Below are 22,212 nucleotides of genomic sequence, written 5' to 3' on the forward strand. Positions count from 1 at the left end.
CAGCAGTGCCCCTGCTTGGGCCTTGCTGGGCTCCGGGCTCGCTTGGACTCGCCTGGACTCACCCTGCCCACTCGGCCTGGCAGGCTGCACTTAGTTTTTGCTACCGGCCTCTGCAGGCAAGACAGGTACAGAATGGCAAGGGGTGTGTGAATGAGCAAGTGCAGGGTCTGATTACAGCACACAGCCAGGCGGGTCAGCTGCTGCAGCGGACGGGCAGCCCCAGGCACCGACACAGGCGCTGGCTCCGTGTGAGGCTGCAGGTGGACCCAGTGTGCTGCAAGCAATTTCCATAGAAGGCAGCAATGTCCAGACGAGGGGGATGTGGTGGTGCCTGAAAACTCGGAGATGCCAGGAACTGCAGAGCCCCAAGGGTGTCACAGCTCAGTTCCCACCGCCAAGGGCTTGGCGAGCCAGGGGCATATTACAGCCCTGCTTTGGAGAGTCTCGAGGTCTGGGCTCTCAAGAAGCACTACAGCTCTTATTTGTTCCTGCTGCCCACAGCGTTGGCGAACAGTGGTGTGTCATGCCCAGTGACTTTTTCTCCCCCAGTGCTGGGTAAGCGGGAGGGAGGGGTACAGTGTTACACCCCTTTTTGCATCCTCCGTTTGGCGGGTCCCAAGTGCTTTTCCTGCATCCAAGAAGACTGAGGTTACACGGACAGCCGAGAGTGAGCAGGGTGGGGAAGAGTTTTATTGAGTGACAGAACAGCTCTCAGCAGCGAGGGGACTTGAAGTGGGCAGCCCCTACCCAAACGTGTGTTGTCCCCAATGTGTGGCTAATGGGTTTTTATAGGCTCAGAACTGGGGAGGTATGGACTGTAGGTAGCCTTGGGAAAGGCAACATTTGATTAGTTAAAAATTAGCATTATTCAGAAAGAACCACTCAGGAAAGAGCAGGCAAACGGGAATAAAGGTTCTCATTCCGGTCAGGTGCTCTAGCAGCTCAGTTTTCAGGGTTTAAGCTGTCTTTGGCTTGAAGGTCGCATTTCACCAGGGACCCACCCCTATCTGCCTAGGAATTTGTCTGCTTCCTGCCGCTATTACTTGAAAGATACAGGCTATTATTGTGATTCTAGGTCCTAGTTTAATTTTTTTTAAGTAAATTTACACAGAGAAGAGATTGAAAGGACTAATATGTAAATGATGGTGATCTTTGGGTGTGATTTGCATTCGTCTTATTTCTGCAGTGCTCATTAATGTTTCAAATAAAAGGGAAAATAATTTGGTAGAATACTATGCCATTTTATATGGTAACCCATTTTTATAAGCATGCAACAGCTAACTCAAAATGTACTAAAAAATTCAAAATTTAGAAGAACCTTGTGAAGAACCCTTTCGTGTAAATAAAGATAAACCTTTCTTTACTAGCTGTTTTTTTGTTTTTAATTTATCTTTAATATATATTCCCTTACTAAAAAGTTGTAACTGTTAGGTATCAAATTGTCTTTTCCTAATAGATTAGTTGGAAGCATACATGGAAAGGTAGTTTCTTAAATTTGAAGAAAAGGTATTGCAGTTTAGATTTCTCAATCCAGAAGCCTGTAGAAGTTTTACACATCTTTCTTTGAAGATTTTGTATTCCCAACTACCTCATACCTCATGATATGCCTGAGATAGTTGACATTTTTTTCTCTGTCCCCAACTGTGTTATTATATGGTTTCCAAATCAAGTTAATTAAACTTTTTTTTTTTTTTTTTTTTTTTTTTTTTTGAGACACAGTCTCACTCTGTCACCCAGGCTGGAGTGCAGTGGTGTGATCTTGGCTGACTGCAACCTCTGCTTCCTGGGTTCAAGCAATTCTCTTGCCTCAGCATCCTGAGTAGCTGGGACTACAGGCATGCACCACCACGCCCAGCTACTTTTTGTATTTTTAGTAGAGACAGGGTTTCACCCTTTTGGCCAGGCTGGTCTTGAACTCCTGACCTCAGGTGATCCACCTGCCTTGGGCTCCCAGAGTGCTGGGCTTACGGGTGTGAGCCATGGTGCCCGGCCAGATAATTAAATCTTTAGATTGGAATGCATTTCCCAAAAAATTGGCACTCTTGCTTAAGTTTATATAATGTGTGATAATTTATTATTCATGTCTTTCAATAAACATTTTTGAATGTTTATTGTTTACTAGGCATAGCAATGCAAACTTAAAACTTTAAGGTGTCCATGTGGGTGCGGCAGACCTGTAAATAGGTGACCACTATATAGTGCGTCATTGTAGAAAGGATACATACCAAGCACTGAGAGGAAGGGAGGATGGGCTTGTTAGCCAAGATATTTCAGCTGACAGAAGAATGAGAGACATTGTCAGTTGGAGAAACAGGTTAGGGTGGCGATAGGGGTGGTGGTAATTCTGTCTAGCTAGAAGAGCAACAGGTACAGGGCCTAACATTAAGAAGGACTTGATATATTTCGGGAATGATTATTGTGGCTAGAAAATGGAATAGCTTAATGGAAGGTAATGCTGAATAATTAAGTTTGGGTTAGATGGCTTCACACCTTTTGTGGTAGGACAGATAGGGAAGAAGGGGGAAAACTCTAAAAATATTTTTGAATAGTAATCACTGGAAATGTAACTTTTTAATAAAGCAATTTGAGCACCAAGTGAGGGGTGGCCGTCAAATGTGACCTAGTTATAACTAGTTGCCAGTTCTAATTTTTGTTATTTTTACCATATATTCTTTTAGACAGTATTTTTGCCAATTAGCTGTGTGGTTTTGATTCAGCTGGTTTCTGTTTCATGGAAAATGTATCAAAGGAAATGCTTATCTTAACATCTAGAAGCCTGTAGATTTTATCTATGTATAGAAGTACCTTCCTGAGCGTCCCACAGGAAAAAATGGAGTGTGAGACATTGAGGAAGACGTTTGGAAATGGAACCTGGCTTCTCATGGTTCTCTGACTGTAAGCAAAGCACAGTGGGCCCAGCCATCCGCCCTTGAAGTCAGTGACAACTCCTTTAGCTCCAACATTACTTGAATTGAGTAAAAGAAAAAGTCTGCTCTTGTTTGGATCTTTCCACCAGGAGGTTGTGTTAGTGTAAGGAAAGCATCCTTATGGGGGAGTACATCAAAACAACTAGAAGATTTGTCTTGGCCATTGCTGTGCTATTTCTTACTAGTTCTTTTGATTCTATCTACATTTTCCTGTTTTAGTTTTCAGTCTTTGTCTTTGATTCTAATAATGTTTAATACAAACATTATTTTCCATTTATTTTATGTTAAGCATTGCTTGTGGGGTTTCTTTTTCATTTTAGTGAATATATTTTGAGTGTCTTTTTTATGCTGCAGGTAAAAGATACATTTTTACAGAATGGCCTCTGATCTTAAGGTCAGTGTATCAGATAAATGTAAATAAATGTGTAAATCACCTTTCAGTGAAATGTGAGCGTACAAGATGCTATGGGGATATGAAGGGAGGGAATGGCTAACCAGGTCAGCAGCTGTCACAGGATGTATTTGAGCTGAGTCTTGAAGGGGTGAATGTTTTGTAATTAATAATTAATGAGATTTTGTTATTGATGGTGCATAACATTTATTGAATATTCACAGGCTCTGTGCTAACTGCTTTGCATGCTTTTGGTCCTCAGAACTGCCCTCTACGGTATAGATACTATTCCTAATTCCATCAGATCAAGGACATGGAAGCTTTGAAGAGTTAGGAAAATGTCCTTTGATCACATAGTAGAAAAGAGCAGAGCTGGGGCTTGGACCTCAGGTCTTTCTGACTCTAAATTCCATGACCTTAACTGTTACATTATGTTGCACAAAGTCCATCCATTCTACCTAGCGAGAAAGATGGAAGAGACTTCAGGGTGCGAATATTTTTGGCAAGTTTTTAGGCATGAAAAAGACAAGGTAGAAAAAAGATATTATTGGTAAAGGGAACAGCATTTGTAAAGGCGCAAAGTTAGTAGTTCCACTCTACTGGAACTGGAGTAGAATTTCTAAAATGTGGTCAGAATCATGTGTACCACATGTCAAAATTCAGATTCTGTGACACCTTTCCCAGATACACTGAATTAATATCTGGAGGTGAGAAGCACAAAAGTTTGTATGGTTTTCTCCAAAGTTCCCCAAGTGATTCGTATGCATACTGAAGTTTGGGAACTGCTGGTGTAACACATAGGGTTGATGGTGAGTGGAAAGAAGTGAGTCTAAAGAGGTAGGCAGGAGTTTGCATCATTATTATAAAATCTTAAACTTGGTTGGGAGGCCAAGGCGGAAGGATCACTTGAGGCCAGGTGTTTGAGAACAGCCTGGGTAACACAGACTCTGTCTCTACAAAAAAAAAAAAAAATTATCCAGACGTGGTGGCATGTGCTTATAGTCCCAGCTACTTGGGAGACTGAGGCAGGACAATCTCTTGGGCCCAGGAGTTCAAGGCTATACTGAGCTATGGTTGTGCTACTGCATTCCAGCCTCGGTGACAGAGTGATACCTTGTCTCAAAAAGACAAAACAAAACAAACAAACAAAAAACAAGCTTTGTGTAGAATTTTTTTTTCTGGTATTCATCAGTAATGCCTTTGTTTCGGATCTTATTCTAAGATCAACCAACTTTTGATAGACAGGGGACACAAGGGACTTTCTGGTTTATAACATCATTAAGTGTGTGCTTGGGAGTTTCTCAAAGTGTTGCAACACTCCAGGAACTACATTGGATTGACAGCATTATGTTATTTTACTGCAGGGTTTCTCAGATTCTTTCATGCTCATTAAACTGATTGGCATTGACAAAGTCCAATATGATAGTTTCAGCTATATCTTCTGGAACTAAGGTCCAGTGAAACATGTTTTTGAAAATGCTCCTATAGATATTTCCTCATGGAATGTACTGTGTGGTTTAGTGCTGAGCATTTTACCAGTTTATAATGGTAGAGTAGTATGCAACATCAAGTACTTTGAGTTTGACACTTCTGACCAGTAAAGAAGAAACAAAGTGTCCTGAGTTATTTGGGTCTATGCAAGTTTCCATTTGACGACATAATACTTTGAATACTTTACAAATTATTATTTGATTTATAGCAGTTATATTTACTTTGCAATTTAAGACTGTCAGTTATCTCTCTGTATATTGTGGCCCTGGTCATAAGAAGTGTGGTTATTCTTTGTAGACTGAGATAAACAAGATTATTTATTATGATGGATAACCAGTAGTTATTTATAACTGCAGTGTGAATGATGGCTAAGAAGGAGGTATGAGGCATTATCGATGTTTCTTTTTTTCGAGATGGAGTCTTGCTGTGTCACCTAGGCTGGAGTGCAGTGGCGCTATCTCGGCTCACTGCAACCTCCGCTTCCTGGGTTCAAGTGATTCTCTTGCCTCAGCCTCCCGAGTAGCTGGGACTACAGGAGCGCGCCACCACGCCCAGCTAATTTTTTGCATTTTTCGTAGAGACAGGATTTCACCATGTTAGGCAGAATGGTCTCAATCTTCTGACCTCGTGATCTGCCCGCCTCGGCCTCCCAAAGTGCTGGGATTACAGGCATGAGCCACCGCACCCGGCGGCATTATAGATGTTTCTAAAGCATCTAAGGACCTTCTGAGTGCTCAATTTCTTTTACCATTGCAACTAGGAAATGTCTTACATTATTTTAGAAGTGACATTAAATGTCAGTTTCAACTGTTGATTTGTTGTACTCATCTGACTTTTAAAAAACTGTCTTTTGGATTTTTTTAAGCTTGCAATTTAATTGCCAAAACCACTCTAAAAACTTTGGATATTGTTTTGATAACTTTTAAGCTTAACTGTAGAATTTCCAGCATACTTGTCCCAAATTCTGTTGTGGTGTTGTCTAAGTGTATTCTTTAGCTTGAGTCTATTTAAACTAGTACTTTTTTACTGTAGTGAATTCTCCCCTTTTTTGCCCTGTCATGCCATACATAATGCTATGTTTTCGTGAAACTCATAAAAAATTCATGAGGATTCCTAAATTTTACAATCATTGTCTTATGCAGTGTCCTTGTAAGGGTTTGTTTTGGAATGCTACACCATGCGTCAGGAAATCTGGGGTAGAGCATAGCGGGTGAGTTTTGGATAACTGCCCAGTGTCTCTCACTTCTTTGGGAGTGACTCCCAGTGCTGTGCCCCGATCCAGCTGTAACTGATTGAGTCACAGTTTCTAATATTGCCTTGGCCAGTTAAGTCATCTCTCTTGGGGATTTATAATTTAGGTTCTAGACAGATTATAGCTGAGTCATGTTACTGATGGTACTCTAGTAAAATGATCCTTGAGTTCCCTTTTCTAAGCTTTCTGTGCTGCATTGGTACTTAACCTTCCCGAGTGTTTAGTCATTCAACTCACTTTGATCCTGAGAAGATTGTTCTTTTTTTCTGGACTTAGCTAGAGATGATTTCTGTTGTTTCAACTAAAATAAATCAAGTCACACATAGACATGGCGTTAGAGTTATGTGATGGGTATGTCATGGAAAGCATTCCAAAAGCCAATTATAATTTTCCTTTTTGCCTCCTGCTTTAATTGCCTCTGCTGGTACTATATGCCTCTCTCTACCCTCCCATCTTAACTCAGCCATCACAAACTCCATGCAAACATGCCTATTGTCTGCACATCTTTTTTTTTTTTTTTTGAGATGGAGTCTTGCTCTGTCACCCAAGCTGGAGTGCAGTGGTGCAATCTTGGCTCATCGTCTGCGCACCTTATTTTTGCAGCTTAGTTTCATATAGGTGCACTTCCAGTGCACTTTTGAAATATCATATACATACTTTGTGAATAGTGCATGTCACACTATACTGTTACAGTGTGCTTGACTGGCTCCTCATTAGACAGCAGCTCTTAAGGTCAGGCCCTGAGACATACTCAGCCTGGATTCTTGGCGTCTTGCACATAGTAGACATGAAATAGACGTTCTTGTTGGATTAATTTTTCCTCACCTTATGTTATTCCCACTTAATACCTTTATTACTCATTTAACAAATACACACTGAATATCCCTTATCCAAAATGCTTCGAATCAGAAGTGTTTTGGATTTAGAATTTTTTCGAGTTTTGGAATATTTACTTATACATAGTGAGCTATTTTGGCGATGGAACCCAAGTCTAAACATGAAATTCATTTATCTTATCTACATAGCTCGAAGGTAATTTTATACGTCATTTTAAATAATTTTTCACATGAAACAAAGTTTATGTTGGGTGCTTATGTGTGGAATTTTCTATTTGTGGTGTCATGTCAGTGCTCAAAAAGTTTCAGATTTTGGAGTTGTCTGAATTTTCAGATTAGGAATGCTCAAACTCTACCTAGTGTGTGTATGTACTGGAGATCATTCTGCACTCTGAGGATACCTCAGGAAAACAAACCAAAATATGTCTGCCTTCCTAGAGCTTACAATCTAGATAGTTAAATTTTCCATCTGCATTCTTTTAAATTATGAAGTATGGCTAAAGTAAACTTTAGACAACATACAGAGTATTGTACTGTAATTGTAAGATTCTATGATATCTCTCGAGTCCTAATACCGTTTTAATAGATAAGTGCCTGTTTCAGTGGGATAATAGAGCTTGTGACTGACAAGGAGTCTAATACAGTACTGTGCTGAGTGCCCAGTGAGAACTCAAGAAAAACGTATTTAGGAATTTTGAAAAGTGTATGATTTTGGAAACTTTCCTGAATGTGCTATATGTCAGTGACTGTGTATAGCAATGACTCTTTCTTTGCAATGCTGTGCTGTCATAATGGTGATAAAATATAAAAAAACTCTTCAAACATTGGCTTTGTAGGCTTATTTTATAATTTTTCATATTCTTTTTGAATTTGTAGACACAGCATACTTGGGTTAGTAAAAGTATGGGTTTTATGAGAACATTTCCATTCCATTTATTCTGTCATTGACAAGAATTATCTTGTCACTTAACTGTTTCATAGCATGATGTTGGGCATATATATTATTAAAGGCTCTTCGGTCCTTGAAAATTGGTCTGTGGTAGGTTCACATAGCTTCAGTCGTGTATCTAACAAGAAATATTTGGCTCAGTAAATTTTTAAGAGGGTATACTGAAACATGGAAATACTTTCACTTTTTAAGCTAGAATATTATTGCCATGTTATTTAAAGTTGAGCTACCAGATGGGAGAAAAAATTCACCGGATCCTAAAACACTTGTTAGTATTTTGGCATGTTTAATTTTGTATATTTTTCTCTGCATTTTAAAAACCATAGCTATAATATGCACATATCAAGTTTGTACCCCAGAGCATGTTTTCAGAGTAGTTATTTCAAGTAACATTATGTGTTGGTATAGTTAGATGAATCATGTTCTCCCTAAAACTTAAGCTTTCTTGTTTCTAGGGTTACTAGACACAGGACCATGACTACTGTAAGCCTCAATTTTGTTATCATGAGAAGTACCATTATGAGGAGTAAATGAACTAACAGGAGAGAGCCTGTTGTGGTATTGGCTCTTAGTGGGTACTTAGAAATGTTAACTTCTCCTTTCTTTGTTTGCTTAAATTATCTTGGGAGAAGGTGCCCATATGTTATTTGACCCTTTAAATAAAATTAAATTTTATAGTTCTTTTCCCTTAAATAATCTTAACCTTATAAAACCCAAGAATGTTCCCATGGTTACATGTTTGCTTGTATTTCTTTGAAAAATAGAGTTATTTATTTTTATTTTTATTTTTGACAGTCTCACTCTATCACCCAGGCTGGAGTGCAATGGCGCAATCTCAGCTCACTGCAACCTCCGTCTCCTGGGTTCAAGCGATTCTCCTGCCTCAGCCTCCTTAGTAGCTGGGATTACAGGTGCCCACCACCACACCCAGCTAATTTTTGTATTTTTAGTAGAGACAGGGTTTCACCATGTTGGCCGGGCTGGTCTCAAACTCCTGACCTCAGGTGATCCACCACCTCGGCCTCCCAAAAGGCGTGAGCCACCACATCCGGCCTAGAGTTATATTTTTACAAAACAGAAGTGTGTATGAGAAAATTCGCCTTTTAAAAAAGAAAAAATCCAGCTCTTCACAGTCAGTTTTCTATAGTAATCTGAGAGCATGCTTTACAAATTTGTTTTGATGAAGGCTGGTTATATTTCCCCATTTGGGGATCCAAATAAAACCATTTCACAGATTGGCTCTCTGTGGGGGTATTTCTATATGGGTATAGGACAAGAATTCTCCATTTAGGTGCACATAATCCTGTATTTAAAAAAAACTCACTGAAAAAATGTAATGTTTTACTATTAAGGTTTTTTTTTTTTGCACTTTCCTAATTTTTTCCCACTTTATTTTTCAGAATGAAACTAGTGATCGAGAAGATGGCCTCCCCAAAGGACATCATGTGACAGACTCTGAGAATGATGAGCCCTTAAATCTTAATGCTAGTGACTCTGAAAGTGAGGAGCTTCACAGGCAAAAGGACAGTGACTCTGAATCTGAGGAACGTGCAGAGCCTCCTGCAAGCGATTCTGAAAATGAGGATGTCAATCAGCATGGGAGTGACTCTGAGAGTGAAGAGACCAGGCAATTACCTGGTAGTGACTCTGAAAATGAGGAGCTTCTTAATGGGCATGCAAGTGACTCAGAAAACGAAGATGTTGGGAAGCATCCAGCCAGTGATTCTGAGATTGAGGAGCTCCAGAAGAGTCCTGCTAGTGACTCTGAAACAGAAGATGCTCTAAAACCTCAAATCAGTGACTCTGAGAGTGAGGAACCCCCAAGGCATCAAGCCAGTGACTCCGAAAATGAGGAGCCTCCCAAACCTCGAATGAGTGATTCTGAAAGTGAGGAGCTTCCTAAACCTCAGGTCAGTGATTCAGAAAGTGAGGAACCCCCAAGGCACCAGGCCAGTGACTCTGAAAATGAGGAGCTTCCCAAACCTCGTATCAGTGACTCAGAAAGTGAGGACCCTCCGAGGCACCAGGCCAGTGACTCAGAAAATGAAGAGCTTCCCAAACCCCGAATCAGTGATTCGGAAAGTGAGGATCCCCCAAGGAACCAGGCCAGTGATTCTGAAAATGAGGAGCTACCCAAACCCCGAGTCAGTGACTCTGAGAGTGAGGGGCCTCAGAAGGGGCCTGCCAGTGACTCAGAAACTGAGGATGCGTCCAGACACAAACAGAAGCCAGAGTCAGATGATGACAGCGACAGGGAGAATAAGGGAGAGGATACAGAAATGCAGAATGACTCCTTCCATTCAGACAGCCATATGGACAGAAAAAAGTTTCACAGTTCTGATAGTGAGGAGGAAGAACACAAAAAGCAAAAAATGGACAGTGATGAAGATGAAAAAGAGGGTGAGGAGGAGAAAGTAGCGAAGAGAAAAGCTGCTGTGCTTTCTGATAGTGAAGATGAAGAGAAAGCATGTAAGGAATTACCTTGGGCTGTTTATCAATGGCTTTATTCATTGTCTAAGCTTGTAACTGTGGAACGTTGTATCCTCTTGGTATATCAGATCTGTGTTCTGTTATTCAGCTTAATATTCTAAAATATCAGTAGGACACTCATTTCCCCTGGTTATCATTGGCTAAGCTTAATAGTGAGTTTCCTTTGAGTTCTATTAGCACATATTAATCTCTGACTGCCTCAAAGTGATAAACCACATGTCAATAGGAATATAAAATACTGTTTTTTTTTTTTTTAACTGGAAGAGGTAATGTTTCAAAGAAATAGGTTTACCTGAAAACCCCTAACTGTATTCATTGTTAGCTGTGGGTCTCTTTGACACTTAGTTCACTATATCCCATCCAAACAGTAACTGAGCTCCCACAGGTACGTCTCTTCATTTGTTAAACATTGTTGAATATTCAGATACAGGGAAGCTTTGAGGGGATTCTATTTAGAGACACCATCTCTCTCCAGAGTGTTTCAGCCTCTGCTATCTAAGACTCCATTTTCACAGATAGTAAGTATTACTTGTTTACTTTTTTATGAAACCTATCTTTTTTTGGAAAAGACATATTTCATTATAACCTGACAGTTCTTATAGGAGAAGGAAAAGGTACCAGACATGCTGTCAATTTGTTAAGGGAGATGAGAAATTTCAAACTGACCAGCACTGATAGAGGAATATGGAGACTATTCCTAGAAAGAAATATGTAGTCCTTTTTAGTTCAGTTACTACTAGGCAACATAGAAAGGATGCCAATTTTGCCCATCAATCTAGTTTTAATTTTCTCGATTTCCCAAAAGGAAAGGTGGCTGCTTTTATATTGATGATATCTTTCTTCATCTTTTGGCCACTTTTTCTTAAGCAAAATAACAGATAATTTGTAAGATGACTCTGAATGAGCCATTTAGTTATTTTAAAAATTCTAAACCATGTGTCAGGAGGCCCTTTTATTTTATTTATTTATTTATTTTTGCTGCATACTGCCATTTTAAAGCACCTGTTATACTTAGTAATACAATGGCTGTGATAAAATAAAATTAATGATGATTTTCTTTTTCAACAGCAGCAAAGAAGAGTCGTGTTGTCTCTGATGCAGATGACTCTGACAGTGATGCTGTATCAGACAAGTCAGGCAAAAGAGAGAAGCCCATAGCATCTGACAGTGAGGAAGAAGCTGGGAAAGAATTGTCTGATAAGAAAAATGAAGAGAAGGATCTGTTTGGGAGTGACAGTGAGTCAGGCAATGAGGAAGAGTAAGTGACAGTATAACATGAGTTTTCAGGGGTTCTTAATTAGGCAGTAGAGAGGGGTCTGTGTTATAATACAATATGTCCTGCCTAATTGCATGTCTTTGGGGATTTAGTATTTTAGTTCCTGAACGGAACACACTACAACGTGGGTGAATCTCAGAATTCATCTCAGAATTAACATGTTAAGTGAAAGAAAGCAAAGAGGACATACATGATTCCATTTACATGAAGTTCAGTAGGCAAAATTTATCTGTGGTGTTGGAAGTCAAGGGGGCAGTTGTCTCTAGGATGTTGATATTAGGGGACCAGCTAGAAGGGGCCAGAGAGAACTTTCTGGGGAGGCTACATGAGTGTATAGGGTGCTGGTTACATGAGCGTATACATTTGTTAAAACTCATTGAACTGGACACTGAAGATCTGCACATTTTACTGTACATAAATTCTATTTTTAAAAAAATGGTTCCTATGCAAATGAGGATAAAGCAAATGAATGTTTTTATATTTGTCTACTTTCTAGAAATCTTATTGCAGACATATTTGGAGAATCTGGTGATGAAGAGGAAGAAGAATTTACAGTAAGTATAAGATGGAAATATTTCCTCCTTGACTGTGCTTTTTTTTGTTGTTTTTATGGCAGTGATGCCATTATAGATGATTCTAGTAAGTAGGAATAAACAATTAAGATGTATTCAAGATAAAAATCTACAAGAGGGATTCAGGAAGTAAAATGAAAGGATATATACAAAGACATAAAAGGAAACTGATGGGCAAAATTGAATTAAGGGGGAAGGGACACTTTGAGACAAAGAAAGTCACTTTATAATGCTAAAGGGCAAGATTCACAATAATTAGGGAACTTCCGATTTTCAGTGGCATTCTGGGTGATTTGGACTAACCCCTCTGCCAAGCATAACTAGAAAAGCTAGACAAAATATATAGAAATCTGCTCATTATTAGGAACAAAGTAGCAAAGAATTACTAAGCCAAGAGAACCTAAAGTGGTCACTCAGTGTTTAGAAGTGCTTTTTCTGTGGGGGTGTTTGCCTGTCAGGCTGAGAGGCTACTCATATTTTTGACAGCCTCAAGGCTTGGGGACAAAATTTAGAGTTCGGGGCCTATTGAGGTTAGGGGGCTTTGTAAACCCCATACCCTGGATTGAGACTTCAGAGGGAAGCACCATAGGATTCAGGGGGAAGTAAAATAGCCTTTGCTCAGATTTTAGGCCATCTTTGAATCTTCTGGCAGACTAGAGAACCTCAGTCTCAGAAATAAGATTACAGTGTTGTAAGTTTTTCATATATACAGTATGATACACAAAAATAATATTAAAAGGAAACAGTAATGATGACAATAGTGATAGACTTAGGGCTCTAGATATAGGAATTTTAGATACCACCTTAAATATGTTCAGGGAGATAAGAAACAAGATTAAAAATGTCAGAGCAAACAAAAAGGAGAAGGCAAATTTGGAAAAGACCAAGTAGAAATTTTAGAACTACAAAAATACAGTAACTGAAATTAAAAACTCAGTGTACAGGTAGGTAGGTGCAAGTAGCTGGTAGTCCCAGTTATTTGGGGGGCTGAGGCTTGGGGGTAGCTGGAGCCCAGAAGTTCGAAACCAGCCAGGGTAAAATAGTGAGGCCCTGTTTGAAAAGAAAAATGGGGCTGGAGGGGGTGGGGAAAACAGAAAACTTAGTGGATGAGTTTAGCATCAGATTAGACATACTTGAAAATAAGCGAACTGGAAGATAGGTTAAAAGGAGAGATCTACAATGAAGCTTTGAGATACAGTATTATAGAAGAAAGTGAAAGACAGACTATACATGGAAAAGTTTTCACAAAAATTGGAACAATGATAGGAGAGGGAAAATTACATGTATAGCAGAAGCAGTATTTTAAAAGGAAATGATACCTAAACCATAGATTCTCGAAGTTCTACACATTGCAAGGAAGATAAACAAAAAGAAATCACCTAACTACATCATAATAAAACTGGAAGAAACGAACGAAAATAGGAAAGTCTAAAAGCAGCCACAAGGGAAAAAAAGTACGTTCAGAAAAGTAATGATTAGACTAACAGCTGACTTCACAACAAACAATAGAATCTACTAACTGCAAACCTAGAATTTTGTTAAATTTAGCAAAAATACTTTCCAGGAATGAAGATGAAATAAGGAGGGAATTAATTAACAGTGTACCAGCTGAAGGAAATACAGAAGGAAAGAAATGCAAGAAAGAATGATCTCAGATGGAAGGTTAGAGATGCAGGAGGGAGAAAAGAGCAACAAAAGTATGTGTATAAGTCTAAATGAGTATTGACTATACAAAATGAAATGTATTTAATGTGGAATATATATAAAATTAAAACATGACAGCAGTAAATTGGGAGCATACATGGAATTGAAGTGCTCACAGGCCTTTGCAAATGTATATGAATGTACATTAGTAAACTGATAAGTTAGGGTGCATGTTGTAGTCTCTAAAGTGACCACTAACAAGACTAAAATGGAATGTGTAATTTCTAAACTAATAGAGGGGGGGAAATGGAATAACTAGAGCTAATCAGTTGAAAATGAGCAGGAAAAGAGAAAGAACTATAGGACAAGGGACAATTAGAAAGTATTACATGGTAAAATAGTATATTTAAATTTTGATAATATCAGAAATTAAATTAAATGTAAATACTAAATGTTCCAGTTAAAGGACAACAATTGCCAGACAAGATCTTAAAAACCAGCCATATACTGATTTCAAGAGATTTGTGTGAAACAGAAGGTAAAGCTAAAAATAAAGGTGTATGAAAATGGACTTTGTGTAAACATGGACCAAAAGAAATTTGTTGTGGTATCTATAATATTATAAAAGAGGGAGGTAGACATTAAGGCAAAAGAAAGTACTTGAGATAAAGAGGTCACTTTATATCGATAAAAAGATTTTAAAATTGTTTGCGCCTAATAACATGGCTTTATATATATATGCACACATAAAAATCAAAAATTGGTAGAACTGAAAAGAGAAATGGACAAATCCATAATCTAAGAGAAACGTAACTGACAGAAGAAGCAGACCGAGAAAACTAGGGAACAGTCTCTATATAATCCACATATAATCCCCTTTGGCAATTACGAATGTTAAAAATATCTTTCATTTTGTTACTTCTTTTTCACTTTCTTAATGGAGTCTTTTTTAAAAAATTTTTTTAATTTTTAAATTTTTTTAGAATATCTTAAACTCATTCCGTTAACATAGAGTCTTCTGATGAACAAAAGTGCTTAATTTTAACATAGGATCAAATTTACCAATCTTTTTCTTTATGGTGCAAACTGAATTCTGCCTAAGAATTTTTGCCTGTCCCCAAGGTCATGAAGATACAAGTTATCTTCTAGAAGCTTGATTATTCAGTCTTTTCACATTTAATTGTATAATTCACCTAGAATTGGTTTTGTATGTGGTATGAGGTAAAAGTCAAGATTTTTTCCTTATTTGAAGTATCCAGTTGACCCAGCACCATTTATTGAAAAGATCATCCTTTCCTACTATTCTGTAGTGCCATCTTTGTCATGTATTAAGTGTCTGTATATATTTTCCAATCTGTTTGCCACTCAGAAACTTCAACCCTGCTTAAATAGTTCTTGGGTCAAAAAAAAAAATCAATACTTATTTTTAACCAATGCAATAGAGAGTGAAGGTAGATGAATTTAGAATCTAATTCAGGACAATAGTGAAATAAGAAAGTAAACCTAAGGAAAATATAAAGGAAGAATTCATTCAACAAATGTTTCCGAGACTGTTTGGACACTGCCTTCAGGAGCTCATACTTAGTTAGGCACCACATTGTAAGAATAAGGCATACTTACCTGTTTCGGAGACTTAACATCAACTTGGTTATAGTTTCAGTTCAGTTAGAAAAACAATGTACTAGGTGAACCATTGAGAAAGCCTCTAAGTATAACACAAAAGGTAGACACTATAAAGAAAAGACAGGCCATCTCATTTACATAAAAATGAAAAATTGGCCGGGCGCGGTGGCTCACGCCTGTAATCCCAGCACTTTGGGAGGCCCAGGCGGGTGGCTCACGAGGTCAGGAGATCGAGACCATCCTGGCTGATATGGTGAAACCCCGTCTCTACTAAAAATACAAAAAATTAGCCGGGCATGGTGGCAGGCGCCTGTAGTCCCAGCTACTCGGGAGGCTGAGGCAGGAGAATGACGTGAACCCGGGAGGTGGAGCTTGCAGTGAGCCGAGATCACACCGTTGCACTCCGGCCTGGGCGACAGAGTGAGACTCCGTCTCAAAAGAAAAAAAAAAGAAAAATTATGCCTGGCAAATATTAGCATAAACAAAATCAAACTGTACAAATGTGGGGATTGTACAGGTCTTGTCACTTGTAGAGGGCTATATCTAATTTTCAAAGAGATTTTACATACTAATAAAAAGATGAACAGTCCAGCAAAAAATGGGCATAGAATATTCAGAGTTCACAGAGAAAGAATGACACATGGCTTTGTAAACGGAAAAAATGCCCAACGTTACCCCCATAGTAAGAAAATGCAAATAAAGCTACCCTGAGATTTGTTTTTCCATCCAGAGATTGGTGGATATCAATGTTTGATATCCTGCTATAGTAGTGAGAACGTAGGGAAACAGGAGTCCTCATACTTGCTGGAGAGATAATTGGTATAACCTCTATGGAATACAGTTTGGCAACTATTTCGCAATTTCAAATGCAAAACTAAATGTGACTAGGCAAATAAGTAAACAAATTATGGTTACAGCCATATTGTGAAATAGTCTAAAGCCTTGAAAAAAATGGCAAGACTTAATACTGACATAGATAGGCCTCTAGATTTTTTTCTTAAATTTGGAAGATGCAGAGCATTATCCTGTACCCACTCTGAATAGTATGCTTCCGTTTATGTAATAAGAGAGGATACGAAGTATGTGTAGAAGTGCTTATATAAACAGACTATTTCTGGAAGGAAACACAAGAAACCTAGTAACACTAGTGGCTGGAGAGGGACCTTTTGTTATGTATCTTTTGATATCTATTGAATTTTTCTTCTTTGTGAATGAATTACTTTAACAATGCAAAAATTAAGAACACTAATACAGAGGAAAATCTGTAAGGAGGTTGTGATAATTTTGCATTTAGGGTTTTAACCAAGAAGATCTGGAAGAAGAAAAAGGTGAAACACAGGTAAAAGAAGCAGAAGATTCAGATTCTGATGATAACATAAAGAGAGGAAAACAGTAAGTTTGTTTTTAAGGAATTTGTTAAAGAGAAGTTTAAAAATCAAGGTAGAGACTGTTAAACTTTCTTTCGTTTTTCATTTTGGTTCCTGATGTAAGTTTAGGAGTGGATCTATTCCTGTTTTTCTCCATTTACGGTGTTGTCAGTGAATTACCTGCTGTTGTTACTTGTCTTTCATTTACCCTGTGCTCAGATGTCTTACTTTGTGGAGTTGTATTTATATGGCACCGGACTTAATTTATGGCTCACCAAGTAAACTCTTATGAAAAATAACCTAATTTTAAAAATACCTTTTTGAGAGAAAAGCTGATTTTATGGGGCAGGGGAAATAAGTCTAACATCTTAACTACAAAGTATTACTTGACCATATTTCACTTACTTTTGTTGAGCTAGTTGGAATCTATGTTCAGAAAAATCTGATATCTTAAAAGATGTCATACAGTAATGGATTAGTTACTGTTTTCAGTTGTAAAGATGCTTTTAAAAAATAGTTTCATTTTTTAATTCCTAGTGGCATGCAGTAATTAAAATGAATGAGTTTGGCAGTACTTTTGGAAATTGAATTGATATGATAGTGGCAGACAATAACTTAAGTCCCTCTTTTTTAAGTGTAATGATTCTGATGAAAGCCATAAAGGTTTGAGGCGCTTAGCAAGCCTGTAGATTTCCATGTGTATCTCTCATTATGTTTTGAGAGTTATACTTCTTATCACTGAAAAGCAGCAGCTTATTTTTCATTTTTTCTACTCATGCTATACAAGACAACAACATTCAAGTAACTGAACACCTTCCTAGTCCAAGAAAGGGCAGTGCCACTAAAGCTGAATGAGTCCCTTGAATTGGAACTTAAAATGTACTTTCTCAAACTGATAGATGCAAGTGTGCATGAAAAGTTCCAGGCTATTAGTGATTTATATGTGTATATATAATAGGGTAGTATAGGAATTGAACATAAAGTCTAGAATCAACTATTCTTTTAATAGCGAGTTCTAAGTACAGTCATGCGTCGCTTAACAACAGGGATATATTCTGAAATATGTGTCATTAGGTGATTTTGTTGTTGTATCAACATCATAGTATTATACAGACCTACATGGTATTGCCTACTACCCACCTAGGCTGTATGGTAAAGCCTATTGCTCCTAGGGTACAAACCTGTGCGGCATGTTATTGTACTGAATGCTGTAGGCAGTGGTAACACAATGGTATTTGTGTATCTAAACATAGAAAAGTTATAGTTAAAATACAGTATAGTTGGATGTGGTGGCTTATGCCTGTAATCTCAACAATTTGGGAGGCTGAGGCAGGAGGATCACTTGAGGCCAGGAGTTCAAGACAAGCCTGGGTGACATATAGTGAGGTCCTGTCTCTGCAAAACATTTAAAAAATTAGCCAGGCATGTGGTATGGGCCTGTAGTCTCAACTATTCAGGAGGCTAAGGTAGATGGATGAGCCCAGGAGTTTGAGGCTACAGTGAACTGTGATTGTGCCACTGCACTCCAGCCTGGGTGGCAGAGCAACACCCCAACTCTTTAAAAAATGTGAGTGTGTGTGTGTGTGTGTGTGTGTGTGTGTGTGTGTGTGTGTGTGTGTGAGAGAGAGATAAAATATGGTACACCTGTTTAGAGTACTTGCCATGAATGAAAGCAGGACTGGAATTTGGTCTGGGTGGGTGATGAGTGAATGTGAAGGCCTGGGACATTACTGTACACTACTATAGGCTTTATAAACACCGTAGGCTTTGGCTACACTAAATTTATAAAAAATATTTTTTTCTTCAATAAGAAGTTAACCTTAGCTTACTGGATGGCCACCGTCATATTTGCAGTTCGTCACTGACCGAAACATCGTTATGCGGCACATGACTGTATTTGCACTTTTAAAAGAAGGTAGCACTTCTTTGAGTTAGAATTAAGAAATTTGGTGTTCTTAATTGTGGTGAAAGTAAATGTGTATTTAAAAGACAACTTGTATTTCACTTGCTTTTGTTTACTGCTTTAGTATGGACTTTCTGTCGGATTTTGAGATGATGTTGCAGCGAAAAAAGAGCATGAGTGGCAAGCGCAGACGGAACCGCGATGGTGGCACCTTTATTAGTGACGCAGACGATGTCGTGAGTGCCATGATCGTCAAGATGAATGAAGCTGCTGAGGTGAGCTGGGTCGCTTCTAGGTTCACCTTTTTTTCCTCCCACTGAGTTTATTGGATGCCCTTTTTTAGATTCTTAACCCTTAAACTACGGTTAAGATGCTTTGCTTTTTTGTAATAAAGCATTTACTGTTCTAAATTTTAATCATGGAAATATTTTAATTTTTTAGTCACACGTTTAGTAAAAGTGAAAAGATGAAGTATTCAGTAAAATGAAACGTTTTAAGTGAATGGCTTTGCTAGTTTCATGGGAAATGGTTTTGTTCTCAGATTTAGCTAGTTCACCACAAATTTAGTTTCTTCATATATAAAAGGTGTTACAAATTCATGTGTCGTTCTCTTGTTCCTGATCAAGACACGGCTTCTTTCATTGCATTTTCAAAATCTGCTTAACTTACAAAAATTGGCCCAGTAGTATGTTTAAAAAACAAATTCAGATCTTTTGGAGACACTTGTTGAGAGTTCAGCATGGATTCAATGATCTGTGTCTAGGATTTCTTTCAAAACAATTCAAGAATGGAGGGAAAGTAGCTAAAAGAAGACTAGTTATGTGTATTTAGTTGTTGAAATATATGCAACAGGTATATTCTATATTTGTAGAATCTGAAATTTTTCATAATTTAAAAAAATAGAAAAAACTGCCCAAGTAAATACTGAAACTCTTCTTTGATATAGTATATTCCAATATCATATAACCTCACACCTGGAAAATTGTTCCTAATATAATAAACCAAAATTTCCCAGTTTTAATTTGTACCTTTAATGAACTCTGAAAATTTGACAGTTATGCTAATGTTCTACATTAAAATTGTTTCTCTCAATTTGTAGTTGTTAAAGGCAATTATTCTAATAGTTTTGTGGGTTTGACTGACATAGACAGATACAGAGCTTGGTGCTCTGCAAAAGATCCATTCTTAAGTTGTTCTTTCTTGTAGGAAAAATTGTTTCTTTGAAAAACTGTTATTTTAAGGTTCAGAATTACAGTGAATTCAATATTAATAATAAGTACTGTTTAAAAAAAAAATCTTTATTTTTTTTCTGAATAGGAAGACAGACAGTTGAACAATCAAAAAAAGCCAGCACTGAAAAAATTAACTTTACTGCCTACTGTAGTTATGCACCTTAAGAAGTAAGTATTTTGTTTTCTTTAAAATGTCTTTTTCCTTTTCATGGAATGATAATTCAAATGATGTACTGATGTTCTAGGAATATTAAATAATGATAGACTTCTATCAGTTCACAGAAAGATAATGAATAAAATTTCCTAAATTATATTTCTTCATAAACTTTTATTAAACCTTGATGCCTGGTGCAAACAGAACAAATAAAAAATTGATACTAATGAAAGAAAAACTTGGAAACTACTAATTTTGTGTTTTTTTGTTTTGTTTTTGTTTTTTGGTAAAGACAGGATCTCCATATGTTACCCAGGCTTGTCTTGAACTCCTGGGCTTAAGTAATCCTCCCACCTCATCCTCTCAAAGTGCTGGAATTACAGACATGAGCCACTGCACCTGGCCACTAATTTTGTTCTTTATAGACAGTTTTTGGTCTGGTAAAATTGCATCTGTTTTCTCCGTGTGATGGAAAATAGTAAATCTTGGAAGACCCTACCTGAAGGCTGCATTGTACAAGGCTTATATGACTCTAATGTGTCACACTTATTGATCCTTCTGAAGTAATGATGCCCTTTTTGAGTAGATCCTTGTTTCTAACTTTTTTCATTGATTTACTTTTTCGTTGTTTTTTAATTAGAGACGGGATCTCGCTGTGTTGCCCAGGCTGGTCTCGAACTCCTGGGCTCAGCCGGTCTTCCCATCTCAACACCCCAAAGTCAAAGTACTGGAATGGGATTATAGGTGTGAGCCACCACACCGGGCCCTGATTTGCTCATATTTCTGAGCAACCTTGCTTTCCCTTTGAACTAAGCCACAGCCTACTTTTGATGACTGAGGAAATGTATTGTTGCATCAGTGAGCTGCCACCAGCATGGCCTAGAACATCTGTAACTAGAAAATTTCTCCCTCTATTCTAACAGGCACAACTATCTGTGGCAGGTTTTATGTATATAATGTTATGTTTTCTATTAACATAACTGATTCCAGTACATAAAATGGAATTTAAGTATTATTTTATTGAGTTTTGTTTTTTTTTGTCCTGCAAGTGGAGTGCTAGTCTCATTGGTGTCCTGCAGAGAATAGCAAATCTGGCTTCACCACCATGTAAAACTGTTCAGGAATCACTATTTTGATAGATTGAACGTTGTTCTTTTTTTTAGTTGAAATAATTGGAGTTAATTGTTCTTACTGTCTGTACCATTCATATCAGCATTAATTTATCTTGTGTAACTTGAGTTTGTTTTGTTTTCAGCAAATCATCTTTGTCAAGTATATGCATTTCTGGAAAATAAGAACTAAATGTCATACTGCTTTCGAAACCAGAATGGTGTTCAGTAAATATCAAATTTATATGAGTAACTTTTTAAAAGCAGTTTTTAGAAACATCACTAAATATGTAAGAAAAGTCAGAAAATACAGTAGAACCAAGGTTCACAGAGTTTTTAAAAATTATTGTTATTACTGCAGGCAGGACCTTAAAGAAACATTCATTGACAGCGGTGTGATGTCTGCCATCAAAGAATGGCTCTCACCTCTACCAGATAGGAGTTTGCCTGCACTCAAGATCCGGGAGGAGCTGCTGAAGATCCTGCAAGAGGTTAGAGGCAGATAATCTGACTGTTCTTTATTAATTATCTAATGTGGTCTGTATGGTCATAACCTGTGTAGTTTACAGTATTTTTATGTTATCTCTGCTACAGCCTGCCAGAAGAGGGGTTGGAAAAAAGGAACATATCTAATAAAATGAGCGTGAAAGGGAAGACCTTATAAAACTTCATGTAACTATCGCATTGAAGGGAAAAGATCTTAGAGTAGCTGTGATGTGTCTGAGAAGAGTAGTACAGTAGTGGGCAAGTTGCGGGGAGACGTGACGCAGAATGAACACCAAATTCAGAGTCATATGAACTTGCATTTGAATCTTGAGCTGGGCCACCTTACATAGTTGTGACACGTTGGGTAAGCTATTTAACTTCTGAAGGAATTCCCAAGGAACCTCCCATGCCACGCACTGTGCCAGATGCTTTATATATGTATTGATTCATTTTTTCCTCACAGTAAACTGAGAAGATAGGTATATTATTTCCATTTTACAGATGAGGGAA

General features: G+C 37.8%; 1 protein-coding gene across 9 annotated transcripts in view; it reads left to right on the plus strand.

Annotated features, from left to right (window-relative positions):
• IWS1 (interacts with SUPT6H, CTD assembly factor 1) overlaps positions 1-22,212 on the plus strand; it is a 59,999-nt gene that overhangs the window by 11,898 nt on the left and 25,889 nt on the right. For 7 of the 9 annotated variants that reach the window (XR_010118834.1, XR_010118832.1, XR_010118833.1 and 4 more), the window contains exons 3-9: positions 9,247-10,315; positions 11,405-11,594; positions 12,109-12,166; positions 16,746-16,843; positions 18,846-18,996; positions 20,039-20,121; positions 21,578-21,707. Coding sequence is in view for 6 of the 9 variants with exons in the window: in XM_055262103.2 (XP_055118078.1) it covers positions 9,247-10,315; positions 11,405-11,594; positions 12,109-12,166; positions 16,746-16,843; positions 18,846-18,996; positions 20,039-20,121; positions 21,578-21,707 (1,779 nt within the window). In the remaining 3 variants the exon portion in view is untranslated. The remainder of the gene's footprint in view (positions 1-9,246; positions 10,316-11,404; positions 11,595-12,108; positions 12,167-16,745; positions 16,844-18,845; positions 18,997-20,038; positions 20,122-21,577; positions 21,708-22,212) is intronic. The other 2 variants (XM_063631276.1, XM_063631274.1) reach the window with 1 other exon arrangement.

Source organism: Symphalangus syndactylus, chromosome 22 (assembly GCF_028878055.3).
Source record: "Symphalangus syndactylus isolate Jambi chromosome 22, NHGRI_mSymSyn1-v2.1_pri, whole genome shotgun sequence".
Taxonomy (NCBI): Eukaryota; Metazoa; Chordata; class Mammalia; order Primates; family Hylobatidae; genus Symphalangus; species Symphalangus syndactylus.